Raw genomic sequence first — 20,235 nt, 5'->3', positions numbered from 1 at the left:
GAAGGAACCATTCCCTGGAGAAGGATGTCATGCTTGGTAGGGTGGAGGGTCGACGAAAGAGGGGGAGGCCTTCAACGAGATGGATTGACACGGTGGCTGCAATGATGGGCTCAAGTATAGCAGGGATTGTGGGGCTGGCGCCGGACTGGGCAGTGTTTCGTTCCGCTGTGCATGGGGTCGCTATGAGTCGGAAACGACTCGTCGGCACTTAACAACAACAATAAAAGTACGTATGTGGACAGCTAGGAGAGGAAGAGAAGGAAGTGGAGGAGGAAGACAAAAGGGTAGATGATGATAGGGAAGACTTTTAAGAGGACTTAGGGGAGTGTTTGATTTATTAGTCTAAAGAGCATGGCACATGCAGAATGAGCACGAGCTAAACTGGTTAAGAGAGGAGCCCAGATGGCTCAGCAGCTAAGTGCTCAGCTGCTATCTGAAAGGTTAGTGGCTAGAATCTACCAGGGGCTCCACAGGAGAAAGATGTAGCAATCTACTTCTAAAAAGATTGACAACCCTGCAAACGCCATGAGGTAGTTCTATTCTGTCCTATAGCGTTGCTATGAGTCAGCATAAACTTGATGGCGATGGGTTGTTTGGTTTTAGTTTAATCTGGTTAGGGGCCAGATTACAGCAGGCATTTCAGGCAAGGCAAGAATTCTGCAGTTCTTTTTTTAATTGAGAATTCCCAAAGTAATCTTGCTTCTAAATTTAAAAAGCTAAATTTTACAGAGCTGGTTTCTGGGTGATTCAAAGTCTCTCATAGTCTGATAGACTAAAAGTTCAAACCAGAACTTTTCTAAAAGGAGACAAGCCCCAATGATACTCTCAGACAAAATATAGTTGAAAACAGATTTTTTTAAAATAAGAAATTCTCACAAATAGGTAGAAAGACATTCTTTTTTTTATAGTTTCCCAAATTCTTTACAGTGACATATAATTATTTTAGAATCCGAAAAACAATGCTTTAAGCACAAGTAAGGCAGATACCCCACATCAAGATGTATAAGGTGCTTCCCTCTGAAGACAGGAAAAAATAATCAGGAAAAATAACTTTCCAAAGTAATCTCTGTCCTCCAATAAATCTATCCGTAACAATTTCAAGTCTGCTTGTTTCAATATCTTCATTTTCTTAAGGTAGGAGGCTTAGGTGCCTTAAGCTTAAGTGGAGACAGGAATTATGACAGGCAAAAGTGTATATTTTTTTTCAGTAGAAGGGGAAAAGGTCATAGCTATCAGATATTAAAAGCAAAATGAACATACACCTGATAAAAACTCCTAGTAAAATAAACATTATATAAGCAAATCTCTCTTATCTCTTACTAATACACTGTTTAATTGAGTAAGTAATGAAAGTCACTGTTCAAAGGACTAAAAATTAAATTAGCTCCTATAATATAAGAAAGGTTTATGAGTGTATTTCATTATGATCCTAATTACAGGCCAGATATTGAGGTATAGCTTACCTTGGTACAAAAAGATTTTGCAGGTGTTTTAGTATACTTTGAACATAAAGATTAGGCTCTTTAATAACTGGCAAAGGAATAGAATCTCTCGGCACCACTAAAGCCATAATCCAGTCTGTATACACATCAACACAATATTTTACAGTCTCTCCATCCAATGGAAGGGTCAGTCCATAGCATATTACTTCCATGGTCCATTTTACCTAAACAAAGGAAAAAATATATATAGAATTATCAAGCATCTCTTTCTATATTTCAGTTAACTGATTTAAAATGTTAACCTCTTTTATTTTAGTGCTAAAAATCTCTAAATTTACATATTTTCATTTCAACATATACATCAGATTTCTTCTAGTGAATATCTTTTACATGTTATTATAATGATATGCTGAAACCTTTCCCAAACAAAAGATATAAGAAGAAAATTAATTACTTATTTTTAAATATCAAGTCTATGCTGGTTTTTACCCTTTAAGACATTAGCATTTGCTCTGTAAAATAAAAATTAAGTACAGGCATACTTCCATTGTGCTTTGCTATTGTGCTTCACAAATACTGCATTTTTACAAATTGAATGTTTGTGTGAACTCTGCATTGAGCAAATTTACTGGCATTATTTTCCAACAGCATGTGCTCACTTCACGTCTCTGTGTCACATTTCGGTAATTCTCACAGTATTTCACACTTTTTCATCATAATGCTATTTGTACATTTAATAGACTATAGTAAAGTATAAACCTAACTTTTACATGCACCAGGAAACCAAATATTTGACTCCCTTTATTACAATATTCGTTTTATTGCTGTGGTTTGGAACTGAACTTGCAATATCTCCAAGATATGCCTGTACACAAGGCATCTTGATTTTCCACAGAGATTGGAGGAGCAGAAATAGAAAATTTTAGATTTTTTTATCTGTAGACTTATTTCCCACCAAATTTACATACAGGTTTAGGAAAGTATACATAAGTTCAATCACATCCCATCTTCAGACAATGCAATGCTAACAAATGACAGGGAAGAAGCTCAACTATTCAACTCTCATTTTGTCTCTGCCAAGGAAAATGGTATTTAGAATGGATAGGAAAAAATGAGAAGGGACTGAAGCTGGGTATGATCTTAACAGGGTCCTTAGCTACATGAAACAAGTTTCAGCCTCCTGACTTGTCTGAATCACATCCTAGGGGCCGAACTTGTCTGAAGAGACTGCTGAACCACAGCCTGCAGTCTGAAGAACTGGTAAGACGCTGTAAGGGGAAATACCTTAAATCTGAAATGAAAGATGAAAATATATTCCCGACACTGTAGAGTATATGTAAGTGGATTCCACATAAAACTCTTGTGACAAAATGCTAAGTAATCAGTAAGCACTTAAAAAAGGGAAGTGTGACTCCTTAGAGAGATCAATCATGGGAGAATAGAAGGGCTGTGTATATACAGGGAGACAGCTCGGGGAGCTGGAGTGCATGGGCAGGAAGGACACAGGGAAGAGTGGGCTATGGTGAGGAAGTGGGAGAGGAGCTGCTGCATTATGGGAAATTTCAGTCAATGTCATGAGACAAAGTGTATGTGAACTACTGTATGGAAGATGAATTTGCTCTGTAAACTTTAACCCAAATAGCAATAAAATTTTTTAATAAAAGGGGAAGTGTGATCACTGAGAACCAACATGCTCAAGAACAAGTCATGCCAAAAGAAGATCAACCATTTATTAACAGTGTTACTATCAGGACAGCTGGTAATTGCACTGTGCTTGCAGTTACAAAACAGTTTCACAAGTATCATCTAACCATATAATGACCCTGTGTGAGGAAGGGAACTATCCTTACTTTACAGCTAAAACTACTACAACTTAGCAAGATTAAGCTATTTGCCTCAAATCACTAGTTTATAAATAGTGGAGCTAAAAACTTGAAATATGGTCTTCCAATTACACCCACTCCTCACTCATCAACTATCTCATTATCCAACATCTTGCATTTATGACAACAGTGAAAAATCTACTATTTTTTGAACATTAATGACATACATCCAGCAGTAACCAATGCCAAGGTACAAAGCAAGAGTTAACTCTGGCTGTGACGGCTAAGGTTATGTGTCAACTTGCCTGGGTCATGATTCTCAGTGATTTGGCAGTTATGTAATGATACAATCATTTCCCATTCTTGCATCATGCCGATTTTCACATAATGACCTGATTTTTGGAACTTAATCATGTCAGTAAGTGAGGAATGGGTATAGAAATTTGAAGCTATTTTCACCATGCCATTAACAGCCTTCCCTGGCAAAGAAGGATCTGGGCTTTAACAAGAAGAAATTTGATCACATGTCTTTGTGGACAAGATGGAGATATATGGCAAAGAGGACAGTAAAATGACTGGATGTATAACTTTGAAAAACATATGACAGAGTAAGAGTGGATTAATGTATCGAGACATTTTAGAAGAAGGTACTCAGTGGCATGCCAAAGGCCAGGCAAGAATCTGACTTAGGGGGAAAAAAAAATATTATATGCTGACCTCCTGCAGTTATCACAAAACTAAAAGAGATGACTAACTTGTTAGAAACTCAGGATTCAAAAAGGCTTCAACAACTTAAAACAAAATCTAATCTAGCAGGACAATACACGTATTGAATTTTTTATGCTCAAAAACAACAGCAAAGGCTAAGGGTAAAAAAGTACATGGTTTGATAGCAATAAATGTTTTTAAAAAAGACTTCAACACCACAGTGAAGCTATGACAAATTGGGGGAAAGGGGGGTTAAACGTAAAAGAAGGGATTTTAAAAGAAATTACAGGTTCCTAGTTATTAGATTTTTGAAAGATAAAAAGGAAGAGATGGTCAGTGATACCTATATATAATAGTTTAAGTGAGTAAGTTCAGAGAATACTGGATTCAAAAATTGTTATCTCAAATTCTTTTGAGAGCGAGAAAAGAAAAAAAACAAGGTATGCACAAGAGCATTCTACCAACTCATGTGCCCTCTCTTCCCAGAAGAAGGCAAGGGACTACAGACACACCTAAGGCAAAGTGTGATGGGACCATGCTGGTCCCAGTGTTAAGTCTCAGCTAAGGTACTCTGAAGAAAGAAAAAACACTCCTTACAGTGAGGGGGCTTTGCCCTTCAGCAACCTATGGCCTAAGAAAGGTAAATAAGCTACCTCTAGAGAATCAAATTTTAGTCTTATATCTGCATCTAATTTCACCTTCATGAGAAACTAAAAACTAAACAAAACAGGGTCTGAAAAATGATAAACTTGAAGCCTCACGGTCACACACGTTTCCTCAAACACAGGGGACAAAGTCCTAATCCTGTATTTTAGCCAGCCTTCATACTAGCAAGCGTCTGTATCATATCACTCTGTTCTCAGGATCTGTCCACGACTTCCTACTGGCAACTTAACTGCAGCCCAGTTCCCTGAACCCAAGAGCAAAAGATCAGTTCCAGGCCAACTCACTCCAAGAACTCCTTATCTTTATGCATGTGAATTATGGTGTTTGAGAAGAATATTGAATATACCATAGACTGTCAGAAGAATGAACAAAGCTATCTTGGAAGAAGTATGGCTAGACTGCTCTTTAGAAGTAAGGATAGTGAGACTTTGTCTCAAGTATTTTGGACATGTTATCAGAAGGGACCAGCCCCTGGAGAAAGACATTCATGCTTGGTAAAGCAGAGGGCCAGTGTAAAAGAAGAAGACCCTCAATGAGATGGACTGACACAGTGACTGCACAATGGGTTCAAACATAGCAATGATTGTGAGGATGGCGCAGGACCAGGCAGTGTTTCATTTTGCTGTACACAGGGTCGCTAGGAGTTGAAACTTACTTGATGGCACCTATCAACAACAACCAAATGTTGGCAAGGATGTGAAGCAGCTGGAACCGTAATATATATTGCTGATAGTTGTCTTTGAGTTTTCGAGGCAGTATCACTACTGAAGTAGATTGCCCAACCTTCCTTCTGAGGAAGGGCTGCTGGGTTTGAACCGCCAGCCTTCTGGTTAGCAGTCAAGTGCTTTAGGCACTATGCTACTAATAGGAATAGAAAATGGTATAATTACTTTGGATGTTTCCTATAAACGTACAACTATTCTGTGACACAAGAATTCTACTTCCAAACATAATCCAAGAGGAATAAAATATATAGTCATGTAAAACCTGTAAAAGTGTGTTCACACCCTTTTGCACATACAGTACTGCGTTGTCAGTGAAGCAAACATGGGTATATGGATGGACAGATGGATGGACAGGCTAAACAATTAGGTATGTCTATGAAATGGGGAGTGTATCCAAGAACATATATAGGGTTGGCAGACAATGGTCCTATAAGTTTATGTGAATGATCAGAATTCCCAGGTGTATAGTAGAGTTGATAAGAGGAAGGTTGTGGTCACTGCTTGGTCATAGCCAGCTACCCAGAGGGACCGAGTAGTTGAACCTGTGGTCTTGAGACCATAGTCACAGGGGACATCAAGCTCAATTGGCATAACATACTATACAAAACATTGTTCCACCTCTTACTTTGGCGAGTAGCGACTAGGATCTTAAAACCTAGCAAGGTGCCATCTAGATGCAACAATGGGTCTCTCCTTGTCCAGAGCAAAGAAGAATGAAGAAAACCAAAATTCATGGAAACAATTAGTCCTAGAGACTGGTACACCATCTGATCTGCAGCCTATACAACTATGAGACCAGAAGAACTAGATGGTGCCCAGCTACCACTGTCACCCACTTGGAAGGGGATCTATGTAGGAGATCCTTGATAGAGAGGGAGAACAATGTGGAGCAAAACTCAAAATCATTTGGAGAAAAAAGAAAAAAAAGAGGTGGGGAATAGGTTTGCTGGCCCAAGGGAGCCTGGTGGAACCACTGAGACTATGGCCCCTAGCTGCCCTTCAGGTCTGGAATTGAACCCACACCTGTGGTTTCCAGCCAAACAAAAGACAGGCATGTGAGTTAAACATTTACCTCAAGTAGATACACACCTTGGAGAGAACAATCATGGGAGAAAGAAGGCCTGCTTATGCACAGGGAGATAGCTCAGGGGGCAGTGTATGGAGGGATGGACACGGGGAAGAGGTAACTATGGGGAGGAAGTAGAAGGGGAGCTGTTGCATTGTGTTAAACTGTGGTCAATGACATGAGACAAAGTATATGTGAACTGCTGTATGGAAGGTGAATTTGCTCTGTAAATCTTCACCCAAATCACAATTAAAAAAAAAAAAAAAAAGTGTGTTCACAGCAGTTTTATCCTTAATAGCTAAGAACTGGAGACAACTCAATGTCCATCAACAAATGAATAAACAAATTGTACCATATTTTTATAATTGAATACTACTACTTACTGAGCAATAAAAATGAACAAATTAATGATATACACAACAACAAAGATGAAACTCAAAACCATGTTGAGCAAAAGAAGGGAGATATAGAAGAGTACATACTGGTTGATATTATTTATATGAAGATTGAGAATAAGCAATGGAAATCCAAAGAGTGACTGACTTTGGAAGTGAATGGGCTGACTGGAAAGAACATGAAAAAGCTTTCTAGAATTCAGAAAATGTCAAATTCTGAGCTTGGTGATGGCTATACTGATTTATACACATTTGTCAAAAATCATCAAACTGCAAACTTAAGATCATTTTATTGTATATAAATTATACTTCTTTAAAAAAATAAAGTAACCTATTATGCTCATAAAAAAAAAGAAAAAGAACCCTTTATCTTTTTGGACAGCAGACACAACCCCAATTCCAATCACCTGGGCCTCTAGCCAGAAGGGTGTAACTGTTCTACAGCACTCTTAAACCTGGAAGCCAGGTGAGAACAGGTGGAATTGGGGACACAGGAAATCTCAAGCTTGGCACATATGTGTAGCCTGAAAACTTGATGCAAGATAGATCTTCAGTCAGGGGCTATTCATGGCAGGAACAGAGACCTCCAAACACACCTCTGAATGGAAATCAGAACACTACACCTAGAGCCCAGCCTTAAGGGAAAGGGCCTGACACTTGAGCTCCTGGGCACAGAGCTCAAATAGAGAACTGAGCCCGGCTAGAGGTAGCCCCAGTAGTAAAATGGTACAACCTAGCCCTTTTAACCCGACAAACTCTGAGCCCCAACCTTCAAGCCAAGTGAGATTGGGGGACGGGGGGAAGACATCACATTGCACTGAGCAAGAAAATACAAAGAAAAAGTCAATGTTAAATAAACTCTTTAGTAACAAATTTATACTTCCACATAACAGAATAAAATGAAGAAACACTTACTTCTTTGTCAGTTTTTAACAAACACTCACTACCAGCCACTGAAGGGGTCCCTAAGGCCTGCCCAAGAGGACGGACCACTGCATTTGCCACTTCTCGCCCAACATTCTCGGGATAGCTGTGCAACACACTGGTGTGGCCCTGGTCATTCTGAATCACCAAATGCAGCGACCTCCACTCAGAGTACATCGTGACACTAAAGTACGATCCAAATGACACCTGAAAAGACAAAACATAATTACATATCGAATTATACTGCTGTAAGTTAATAAAAGTAAGCAAAACATACTCTCATTCTACATGGCAAGATAAAGACATCTTCAAATACACTGCCTCTAGGAAACTCAGGAGAAAACATATCCAAATGTTTTGGGAATGTCTAAAAATAGCCTCATGAGATTCGTAGGAAGCCAGACCCTGGGAAGTAGCTGTCACACCTCCCCACAAGAGCTCTCAGAGGCCATGGAGCAGAGCTAGGGCAGATGGCCATGGTGCAGGGGAATAAAATGATCAGATTTAGGATACCAATAGTGCCCAGACTGCTCAGGCAACAGTCTCTGAATATCTATTACATGTTACAACATATTCATGCAATTTTTCACTGTCTTCAAATTAGACTTTGCTGTTGCTGTTAGGTGCTGTCAAGTCGGCTCTGACTCACAGTGACCCTACATACAACAGAACGAAACACTACCCAGTCCTGCATCATCCTCACAATCTTTGCTACGCTTGAGCCTATTGCTGCAGTCACTGTGCCAATCCATCTCACTGAAGGTTTTCCCCTTTTTTACTGACCCTCTACTTTACCAAGAATGATAACCTTCTTCAGAGATTGGTCCCTTCTGACCACATGACAAAAGTACAAGAGATGAAGTCTGGCCATTCTTGCTTCCAAGGAGCATTATAGCTGTACTTCTTCAAAGACAGATTTGTTCTGACAGTCCATGGTGTTTTCAGTAGTCTTCGCCAACACCACAAATCAAATGCATCAATTCTCCTTCTGTCTTTATTCATTGTCCAGCTTTCACATGCTTAAGAAGCTACAGAAAATACTATGGCTTGGGTCAGGCACATCTTAGTCTTAAAGTGACATCTTTGCTCTTAAACACTTTAGAAAGGACTTTTTTAGCAGACCTGCCCAGTGAAATATATCTGATTTCTTGACTGTTGCTTCTACGGGCACTGATTGTGGATCCAGGGAAAATGAAATCCCTGACAATTTCAATCTTTACTCCATTTATCATAATAATGCTTATTGGTCCAGTTGTGGGGATTTTTGTTTTCTTTATGTTGAGGTGTAATCCATACTGAAGGCTGCAGTCTGATCTTCATCACTAAGTGCTTCAAGTCATATTCACTTTTAGCAAGCAAGGTGGTGTCATCTGCACATCACAAATCATTAATGGGTCTTCCTCCAATCCTGATGCCATATTCTTCTTCATGCCGTGTTACAGCTTCTTGGATTACTTGCTCAGCATACAGATTGAGTAAGTGTGGCGAAAGGAGACAACTCTGACACACACCTTTCCTTATTTTAAACCATGTAGTAGCCTCTTTTTCCATTCAAGCGACTGCTTCTTGGTCTACGTACACGTTCCTCACAAGCACACTTAAGTATTCAGAATTCCTATTCTTCACAATTTTATTCACAATTTGTTATGATCTACATAGTCAAATGCCTCTGCACAGTCAATAAAACATAAGTAAACATCTTTCTGGTATGCTTTGCTTTCAGCCAAGATCCATTTGACATCAGCAATGATAGCCCTTGATCCACATCCTCTTCTGAATCCAGCTTGAAATTCTTCAGTTCCCTGTCAATATACTGCTGCAACCATTTTTTAATTATCTTCAGCAAAATTTTTCCTGCATGTGATATTAATGATATGGTCTGATAATATCTGCATTCTGTTGGATCACCTTTCTATGGAATGGGCACAAATACGGTCTCTTCCAGATGGCTGGACAGGTAGCTGTCTTCTAGATTTCTTAGCATAAACAAATGAGCACCTCTAGTGCTGCATCTGTTTGTTGAAACATATCAATGGATATTCCGTCAATTCTAGGAGCCTTGTTTTTTGGCCAATACCTCAGTGCAGCTTGAATTTCTTCCTTCAATACCATTGGTTCTTGATCATATGCTACCCCCTGAAACGGATGAACACTGACCAATTCTTTCTGGGACACTGATTCTGTGTATTCCTTCCATCTCCTGATGTTTCCTGCATCATTCAATATTTTGCCCACAGAATCCTTCAATATTACACCTTGAGGCTTGAATTTTTTCCTCAGTTCTTTAAGCTTGAGAAATGCTGAGCATGTTCTCTTTTTGTCTTCTAATCCCAGGTCTTTTCACATTTCATTGTAATATTTTACTTTATCTTCTTGAGCTATCCTTTGAAATCTTCTGTTCGGCTCTTTTATTTCATCACTCCTTCCATTTGCTTCAGCTATTTACCGTTCAAGAGCAACTTTCAGAGTCTCTTCTTACATACATTTTAGTCTTTTCTTTCTTTCCTGTCTTTTTAATGACCTTTTGCTTTCTTCACGTATGATGTTCTTGATGTCATCCTACAACTTATCTGGCCTTTGGTCACTGGTGTTCAACATGTCAAATCTATTCTTCAGATGGTCCCTAAGTTTAGATGGGATATAATCAATTATAACATTTATTTTCTTTACTAAATAAAGTATACTTTAGACTACACAATCCTTTGAAAATGTTTCATTCCCTGCAGCAGTGACACTCAAACTTCTAGTAGTAGAACACATGAAAGTCACAGTGTTCTTAAGACCTACCACTTACTAAGCATTTACTACATACTACGCATTCATACAGTTTTCAAAACAACCCTATAGTATTCAGTAATGTTACCCCTATTCCACAGATGAAGAAATCGGAGCACAGAGAGATGTGCTTCTTATCTGATGTTCCAGTGCTATAACAGGGTAGAACAAGGCTCAGAACCCAAGTCTGTTGGACTCGAAGGCCCATGCTCTTAACCATGGTTTGTACCACCTCTCCATATGCTATACATTCTCTATGAAATACCGAAATCTACTATATAAATGAAGAATTTGAACTGCAGGAAAGGTATCTGTAGGAATGCAGTGCAAATACTACAATCACAAAAACCATATCTTCCAAGAGAATCAAGAGTGGTTAGCCCTTCCCAATTCAATTCTGTCAACTTCTATTTTCTACTTGTTTGTCCAGTCAGTAGTTTTAAGAATACATGTACAATTCATCTTAAGAAAGTCCTATTCCTTAAATCATTTTTTCTTCAAATTAGAAAGAAACTATCATTGCTTAATATTATACTGGAACACCTTATACTAACTCACCAAACATTAATGTTTTTTATGGGCAGGTGGCTTTTGAGAATCACAGGCCTATGGAATGAAGATAAAATTCCTTAGCATCAAAGTCAAAGTCATTCATAGTGTAGTCTCAAACTACCTTTCTTTTCTTCTTTCCTTTTAGAGGAACCCCTTTGCCCCCAATCCCATCCTGATCCTATTCAATCTTCATAGTACTCTGGGCTCAGGCCACTGAAAGGGAGTCTTCTGGTCTCCTCCTCCTCTGGACCAAGGGGTAAATAGGAATGCAGGAGGGATGGATCAGCAGTAAGCCAAAGAACAGGGAAAAGGGCAGGATCTAACCAGGTATCCAGAATTCAAAGGAAGGGTGGATGCAACCAACTATTAAAGTTACCTCGGTTTCTTCAGGATTTATAAGGAATTCCCAAGTATGCCCTGGTATTCCTAGAAATAACGCACTTTGAAATATGGAAGGAGGAAAAAGAGAAAGCTCTGACAGGGAGTCATCTTCATCAGAAGACAACTTGGCCTCCCACCACACAATTTCTCTTGGGCTTTTTATTAACACAGACACACACGTATCACATATAGCATATGAACAGTATATGTATGTGTGTGTGTGTGTATATATATATATATATATATATATATATATACACACACACACATATGCACTATATATACTCTTACATAAGTGCACAAGAACATTATACTATAGGGTATTCTGTTTAGTTTCAGTGTTTTTTTACCCTTTTCATTCTTTATTTGGCTTTATTCTCGGTCCATATTAATTTACTTCTCTGAGTATATAATCCATGTTAACAACCTAATGTTTCCTCCTGTATTTTGCTCCGCCCTAACTCAATTATATTAAAACAATTAATATATATGCATAGCTAGGGATTACTTATAACAATGAGATATTGCACACACTTTTCCTTATCTTGTTTTTCCTATTCAACAATATCTCATGAATATCCTTCCAAAACAACTAAAACAATCAATTCTTTTAAACAGATGTGTAATACCCTATGGAATGGATGTGGCTTAATTTATTCAAGCATCTCCTAATGATGTGCATTTATTTCATTTCCCATTTTTTGTCACCAGAAAATGATTTGATAAGCATCCTTCTTCATACATCCTTAAACAGTGGCTCTTTTATTTCTACAAAGTAAGTTCCCAAGAGTGAAACTGTTGGATCAAAGGATATAGTACTTTTCATCATCAGTAAGTGCTTCATCAGTAAGCCACCACTCATCTGGCAGTTTGTCGTACTGCAGTGGCTTCCATGTTGCTAAAGTGATGCTGGAAGCTATGTTACTGGTATTTTAAATACCAGTAGGGTCATCCATGGTAGACAGTTTTTGGCAGAGCTTCCAGACTAAAACAGACTAGGAAGAAGGATCTGGCTAGGTATCTACTTTTAAAGAAAAAATTGGCCAGAGAAAACCTTATGAACAGCATTGGAACACTGTCTGAGAGAGTGTCAGACAATGAGCCCCTCAGGTTGGTTGTTGCTGCTATGTGCCCTCAAGTCGGACTCGACTCATAACAACCCCTCCTTGGGTATCCGAGGCAGTATCACTACGGAAGTAGGTTGCCCCATCTTCCTTCTGAGGAGTGGCTGGTGGGTTTGAACTGCCAGCCTTCTGGTTAGCAGTCAAGTGCCTTAGGCACTATGCTACCATAGCTCCTCAGGTTGAAAGGCACTCAAAATATGACTGGGGAAGAGCTGTCTCCTCAAAGTGGATGGAGTAAAGCTTTTGGGACATTCATTTGCTGATGAGGCATGACTCAAAATGAGAAGAAACAGCTGCAAATATCCATTAATAATCAGAACGTAAGCTGCCATCTAGATGCAACGATGGGTCTCTCCTCATCAAGAGCAGAGAAGAATGAAGAAAACCAAAATTCATGGAAACAATCCTAGCGACTGGTACAACATCTGATCTGCAGCCTATACAACTATGAGACCAGAAAAACTAGATGGTGCCCCGCTACCACTGTCATCCACTTGGAAGGGGATCTGTGTAGGAGATCCTAGATAGAGAAGGAGAGCAATGTGGAACAAAACTCAAAATTATTTGGAGGAAAAAAAAAAAGGTGGGGACCAGGTTTGCTGGTCCGATAGAGCCTGGTGGAACTACTGAGACTATGGGCCCTCGCTGCCCTTCAGGTCTGGAATTGAACCCACACCTGTGGTTTCCAGCCAAACAAAAGACAGGCATGTGAGTTAAACATTTACCTCAAGTAGATACACGCCTTGGAGAGAATAATCATGGGAGAAAGAAGGGCTGCTTATGCACAGGGAGACAGCTCAGGGGGCAGTAGTGCATGGAGGGCTGGGCACTGGGAAGAGGTAACTATGGGGAGGAAGTGGGAGGAGAGCTGTTTGCATTGTGGTAAACTGTGGTCAATGACATAAGACAAAGTACATGTGAACTGCTGTATGGAAAGTGAATTTGTTCTGTAAATCTTCACCCAAATCACAATTAAAAAAAATAATAATAATAATCAGAACATGGAATGTATGAAGTATGAATCTAGGAAAACTGGAAGTCATCAAAAATTAAATGGAATGCATAAAGATCAATATCCTAGATATTAGTGAGTTGAAGTATACTGGCGTTGGCCATTTTGAATCAGACAAGCATATGGTCCATGTCAAGAATTACAAACGGAAAAGGAATGGCATCACATTCATTGTCAAAAGGAACATTTCAAGATCTATCCTGAAATACAACACTGCCAGTGATAGGACAGTACTCATACACACAAGGAAGACCAGTTAACATGACTATAACTGAAACTTATGCACCAACCACTAATGCCAAAGATGAAGCAACTAAAGATTTTTACGAACTTCTGCAGTCTGAAATTGTTCAAACATGCAATCAAGATGTATTGATAATTACTGGTGACTGGAATGCAAACGCTGGATACAAAAAAGGATCAGCAGTTGAAAAGTATGGCCTTCATGATAGAAAAAAACACTAGAGATTACATGATAAAATTCTGCAAAACCAATGACTTAGCCCTTGCAAATACCTTTTTAAACAACATAAAATACATCCTTTTCCAATTGAACTGAAATACCAACTTTGCCATACATTAAATTCTCATTTATACAGGAATCTTTTATGGATCTGTTTCATTCAACTATTTGTCTATTCCCACACCCATGATTTAGTTTCAGTGGCTTTATACACTGATATCTGCAAAGAAAACCCCTTCCACTTTCCCCCAGTTAAAGTAAAAAAACAAAAACAAACTCTGCTAGGATTCTACATGAAATTGCTTATAATCACCTTCCCGGCCTCATCTTCTACTGCCACGTTTCTAAGGCACACCCCAAGCTAAGACCACAAAGAACTACTGCTGATTACTCAAACTGAAGTTCTTTCATCCTATGTCACTACACAAGCTCTTCTCATTGAGTGAAATGCTATTCCCCACCTTAACCCACCTTATGAAGTACTCATCCTTCAAGGACCAGTCCAAATCTCCTTAGTAAAATTTTTCTTGCCTCCTCAAACCACCCTTCCTCTCCAGCTCCTGTTACATGCTGTTCATATCTAGCTTCTCAAATTGTTAGCTTTGTACATATATCTGCCCCACTTTTTTGGGAATCACACCTCCTGAATATCTGAATAATTAACTTTAGCACACAGTGTGCACTAAATAAATATTTCAGAATGGCAAGGTTTACCTACATGGAAGAAATTAGGTATTCCCTTTATTCCATTGAAGTATGTCCAAAATATTGTTAAGGACAAATAAAAATTGAAAAATGTCCATTTGTTTTAGGCTAGCTATTAGAAAAATAAAGAGCCCTGGTGGCTCAGCTGCTGATCACAAGGTCAGCAGTCTGAACCCACCAGCAGCTGCACAGGAGAAAAGACCTGGTGATCTGCTCCTGTAAAGATTATAGCCTAGGAAACACTATGGAGCAGTTCACTCTGTCACACGGAACCACTATGAGTCGGAATTGATTCAAGGACACACAACTTTAGCAAAATGTAGCTGGATGGTTTTGAAACTATTTAAGAAATAAGAAAAGCATCCATTTCCAGACAACGTATTATTGAAGTTTTTTAAAAAAATGTCTTAAGGCTAAAACAAGACAAGCTACTCTCTAACTCCACGGCACACCTAAGAATCATCTAGAGTCTCCGGTTGAAAATGCAGATTCCTAAGCCCCATTCCCAGAAATTTCAATTCTGCAGATCTGGACGGAGCCTGGGAACTTACATTTTTAAGAAACAGCTATTACACCTCCCAATTCTGAAGACTGGAATATAATTCTTTAAAAATGCACTTTGAGAAAGCAATCAACCAGGTTTAATAACTTTTAAACCCTGCTTTAAAACTTTTCTATTTGTATTAAATATAAGAAAATAAAATATATGTTCTCAAAAATATGCTAAACAAAAAGCAGAGGAAGGATACAAAAAAAAAATTAACTAAAATATGTGTTTATTTTAAAATTTAACTGAAATATGTTAGGAGCTCTGGTAGCATAGTGCCTAAAGCACTTGACTGGTAACCAGAAGGCTGGCGGTGGTTCAAACCCACCAGCCATTCCTCCGAAGGAAAGTTGGGCAATCTACTTCCGCAGTGATACTCCCTTGGCAACCCAAGGAGGGGTCGCTATGAGTCGGGTCCAACTCGACGGCACATTAACATCACCAGTATGTAACAGAAAAACATGCTAAATCTTCAAGTACAAAAAACATTAAGATGAAGAAGTGTATAATAATTACAGGCATAATAAATAAAACAAAAAAGAGAAAAACATTGGAAACACAAAAAACTCAAAGAAACACAAAGCACAGCAACTCAAGTAATATTTTGTACCTATAAAACCAGCAAAAGAAGTGATAAAAATTCAACTCTCATCAGTATATAAGCCCATGGAGACATAAGAGCCTAGGGCAATGATTTTCAATAGGAAAGAACTGCCTCCTAGGGGACGTTTTGGAAATATTAAGTGTGTGTTTGGTAACACGATGACTGGGGCAGGCTATTGGTATTTATAAGGAACTCTGAGGGGATAGTGGTTAAGGCATTTGGCTAGTAACCAAAAGGTCAGTCATCTGAACCTACCAATCACTCTGCAGAAGAAAGATGAAAGATGAAAGATGGGGCAGTCGGCTTCCATAAACATTTACAGTCTTGGAAAGCCAAAGGGGGTCGCTATGAGTCAGAATAAACTCAATGGCACTGAGTTTTGCTTTTTTTTTAATTGGTATTTATGGGCAGGGTCTGGAATTTCAGATATCCTGCAATGCAAGAGACAGCCCTGCACAATGAACAATTATGCTACATCTCACATGACTTTCAGATGTGTGCCAGAAAATCACTCTGTTCTTAACTGTCTATGCATAGAAATCTAAATCTAACTTACATAAAAATACAAAGTATTTTGTGGCATTTTAAAAATACTGAATTTTCTAGTAATACAATTATCATGTAAATTGAGAAAAAGACTGCACTTTATTATTTTTTTTTTTTTTAAGAACTTTTCCATGCCAAGAACTGTTCACCATTTCAAAAAATCACCATCACCAATGGCATGCCACTTGTGGTATCTGAGTTGCTAATATAACACACTGGTATCAAGAACACAATCACAGGAACTACATACTTACTTAGCCCTATTTCGAAATGTCAAATATAAACAGTGTCACATTTTGTCTTACTTCTCAACTTGTAAGTAGACACAAACATCAGACTACTTCATTATAGTCTCTAGTATACCTGTGCCTGAGTACATTTTACTGGCAGGGGTAATTTATGTTTTTCATTGACTATAGTAAGGGCATTTCATTGATTTTTAATTCTGTGTATTGGTGGGTTATACTATTTATTAATTTCACTTCAGAATAATAAAGTGGTCATTACCAAGTATTTGCTATTTAAAAACAGGGAGGAAAGAACCACTGGTCTAGGAAGCAAACACACAACAAGTAGTGAAATAGGTGGGATGAGGACTGTGGCAAACTATAGAACATAGGCTCTGCTTAAAGGGCACAGCCACTGCTTAGCTCTAGCTATCACCATGAAGAAATTACACCCAGTGTTGACAGGTAACCTGATTTTTCAAGAAAAGGAGAAATTTTGTGAAGTCTCCAGTCTTTAAATATTAGCAACTAATTAAAGTTTAAAAAAAAAAAAAAAAAGTCCCCACAAATGTGAGCTAAAAATAACACATCGCTGGGCCAAATGGCAAACATTGATTTTGGTAACTGAATTAGCACTATCTTTGTGGAGGAAGAGCACTCTGATGATATAGTGATTAAAGCATTTTGCTGCTAACCAAAAGGTCAGCAGTTCAAACCCACCAGGCACTCTACAGGAGAGTGATGAGGCTATCTGCTTTGGTAATGGTGTATAGCCTTGGAAATCTCATGGGGGCAGATCTACTTTGCCCTAAAGGGTCTCTATGAGTGGACAGACTAGACAGCAGTGGGTTTGGATTTTAGTTTGTGGAAGAAGGGAGTGAAGCATAAACTATGGATGAACTATTGCTGACCTGGGAAGTCATATCACTCACCTCTGCTGTAGGGATGGGGCTTATAACCCAACTGTGGAAGTCTATAACTTCATTTTCTTTTTTGTTATTTTGGGGAGGGGGGGATGGTGTGATGTGACAGATGGGGTGGGTTCTGTTGGCTGCAGTTTTGACAGTAGGCTGCCTACTCTTAAACCCACAAATAAGAACCTCTTCTTGCTGTTGCAGTTCAGGCTGTCCTAAGTAACAAATGCAGAGATCTCAGAATACATCACTGCTTTCAGGAGCCAGTGCTGCTGTACAGTCTAGGCTCTCCTGGGCTAGTATATCCATATCTGCATCAAAATCTCGGTACAGCACTATGACAGAACATGGTATGCCTTCATCACCTAGCATCCCATTTGCCTTGGGGCTGTTTGTAACTCCATTCTATAAATGAATTGGCACACATGTAAGGCACTTCAGGTTGACATGCCATTTCTCTAACTATTCACTCAAGGACAGCATGAATGCTGTGCCAATACATAGCAAATGACATAATAATATCAGGCAAGTTGACCCAGAAATAACAATTTATCCTTATAAAACAATTCAATAGAAAAATGCAAAAAATACTCACTGTAAGAACAATGTGGAACAAAACTCAAAATCATTCGGGGGGAAAAAAAAAAGGCGGGGGGGGGGACCAGGTTTGCTGGTCCGATAGAGCCCGGTGGAACCACCAAGACTATGGCCCCTAGCTGCCCTTCAGGTCTGGAATTGAACCCACACCTGTGGCTTCCAGCCAAACAAAAGACAGGCATATGAGTTGAACATTTACCTGAGGTAGGTACACTCCTTGGAGAGGACAATCATGGGAGAAAGAAGGGCTGCTTATGCACCGGGAGACAGTCCAGGGGGCAGGAGTGCACAGAGGGATGGACACAGGGAAGAAGTAACTATCAGGAGGAAGTAGGAGGGGAGATGTTGCATTGTGGTAAATTGTGGTCAGTGTCACAAGACAAAGTGTATGTGAACTGCTGTATGGAAAGTGTGTATTTGCTCTGTAAATTTTCACCCAATCACAATAGAAAAAAAAGTTCTCACTGTAGTAGTATGCATAAGATAGGGAAGTGGGTACAATTTGGAACTGTCCAACAGGAATGGAATAATTTCAATAATTAGGGCATATTAACTCTGTGGAGTATTATGTAGACATTAAACACTGAGATTACATAAAAGCCAGGGTTCTGGAATTAGACTTCTTAGATTCAAATACCAGCTCCACCACCTGAAAGCTGTGTAACCTAAAGTTACTTTATCTCTGGGCATTCTCATCTGTAAAATGGGGATGAGTGCCTACTTCGGTGTTGTTGTGGTGAATCGAGAATCAATATATGTAGGAATTTCGGAACGTACCCTAGTTCATAGTAAGCAATTAATATATGACAGCTATTAATGGAGGGAGAAAACATATCATGATTAGAGTTATCACAGAAAATGCAATTAACTTTAACGAAGTGGTAGAACTGTTGTGGTGTTTTGTTGTACAGAATGACCCGATGGCATCTAACAAGAGAACTGTTCGTACAATTTCACAAAGTAAATTTTTATTAATAAATATGTAATAGAATTGTTAAGTATATGCCAGCATTATGACTATACATATGAATACTCAAACACTGGCAGGAACCACCAAGTTGACTTATTCAATAGTTATCAAGCATTTACTATGTACAATGCATGGTATTAAGCCCGTGAAGGAGATAATTAATAGGATTTAGTTCCTGTTTTCAATGAGTTTATACTTTAACTGGGAATGTGAGAGTTACATAAATAAATATAACAGGGTGGAATGTTAAAGTGTTAAATGTCATAAAAGAGTTACAGGCAAGATACTGTGGCAGTTCAGAGAAAAAAGATTACGTCTGTTTGAAAGATGGTCTAGGGGAAAATGATGAGGTAAGATTAGGGAAGACTTTATAAAGTATGGAGTATTTGAATTGGCCATGGAAACAAAGTCAGAATTTGGACAGAGAGAATAAAACTGAGTAGCTAAGAGCAAGAGGAAGAAAACAAAAATATGTAAGAAGGGCAATTACTTCAGGTAGCATAAAACAACACTAGAAATGAGAAATCCAGAGTGGCAGGAGAGAAGGCTGTATGTAGAAGGTGGTAAATCTTCAAAGACAAGCAGTAATCTATTTTGAAGAACTCTGAACATTAGGATGGGAGATTTGTAATTAATTTCAGTAAAAACTGAGGGCAGAGAATGACAGAAAGTTTAACACACACAGGAATGATACAACAGGAACTAAATTTCTGTTAATTTGATAGAAGTGTCTCTGACAGGTTGCAAAACCAGGAGAAGAGCAAACTCCAGTGGGGCAACTATATGGTATGAGGGGAGGACTGAGCACTGTAGTGAGGTATTAAGACATAAAACTGAAGTCAAATGATTAAGGGCTTTGATTGTTATGTTAAGGATATTATGTGTCTCCTACTCCAGTAGGTGTCAGCCCCAGGGTTACAGGTGAGGAGAGACAACTCAGGGACGCCCAAAGTAGCAGGCGGGAAAAGAGAAGAAAGGGGATTAAAAGCCAGGAAGCCAGAGAGAAGAGCAATCAGCCGAAGGGATTAGGTGAGGAGAGGAAACTCAGGCCCGCCCAGAGTAGCAGGCC

At 38.9% G+C, this 20,235-nt stretch overlaps 1 protein-coding gene across 1 annotated transcript in view; it reads right to left on the bottom strand.

Annotated features, from left to right (window-relative positions):
* Nucleotides 1–7,926, bottom strand: part of RALGAPB (Ral GTPase activating protein non-catalytic subunit beta) — a 129,270-nt gene extending 121,344 nt beyond the window's left edge. Inside the window, exons 1-2 of the mRNA XM_042783584.1 lie at nucleotides 7,741–7,926; nucleotides 1,464–1,666 (exon numbers count right to left, since the gene is read on the bottom strand). Coding sequence (XP_042639518.1) covers nucleotides 1,464–1,666; nucleotides 7,741–7,926 — 389 coding nt within the window. The remainder of the gene's footprint in view (nucleotides 1–1,463; nucleotides 1,667–7,740) is intronic.
* Nucleotides 7,927–20,235: the final 12,309 nt, after the last annotated feature.

The sequence above is a fragment of the Orycteropus afer genome, unplaced genomic scaffold (assembly GCF_000298275.1).
Source record: "Orycteropus afer afer isolate SDZICR_OR568_19922 unplaced genomic scaffold, OryAfe1.0 scaffold00020, whole genome shotgun sequence".
Classification (NCBI taxonomy): domain Eukaryota; kingdom Metazoa; phylum Chordata; class Mammalia; order Tubulidentata; family Orycteropodidae; genus Orycteropus; species Orycteropus afer.
This window is presented reverse-complemented; position numbering and strand designations above follow the sequence as displayed.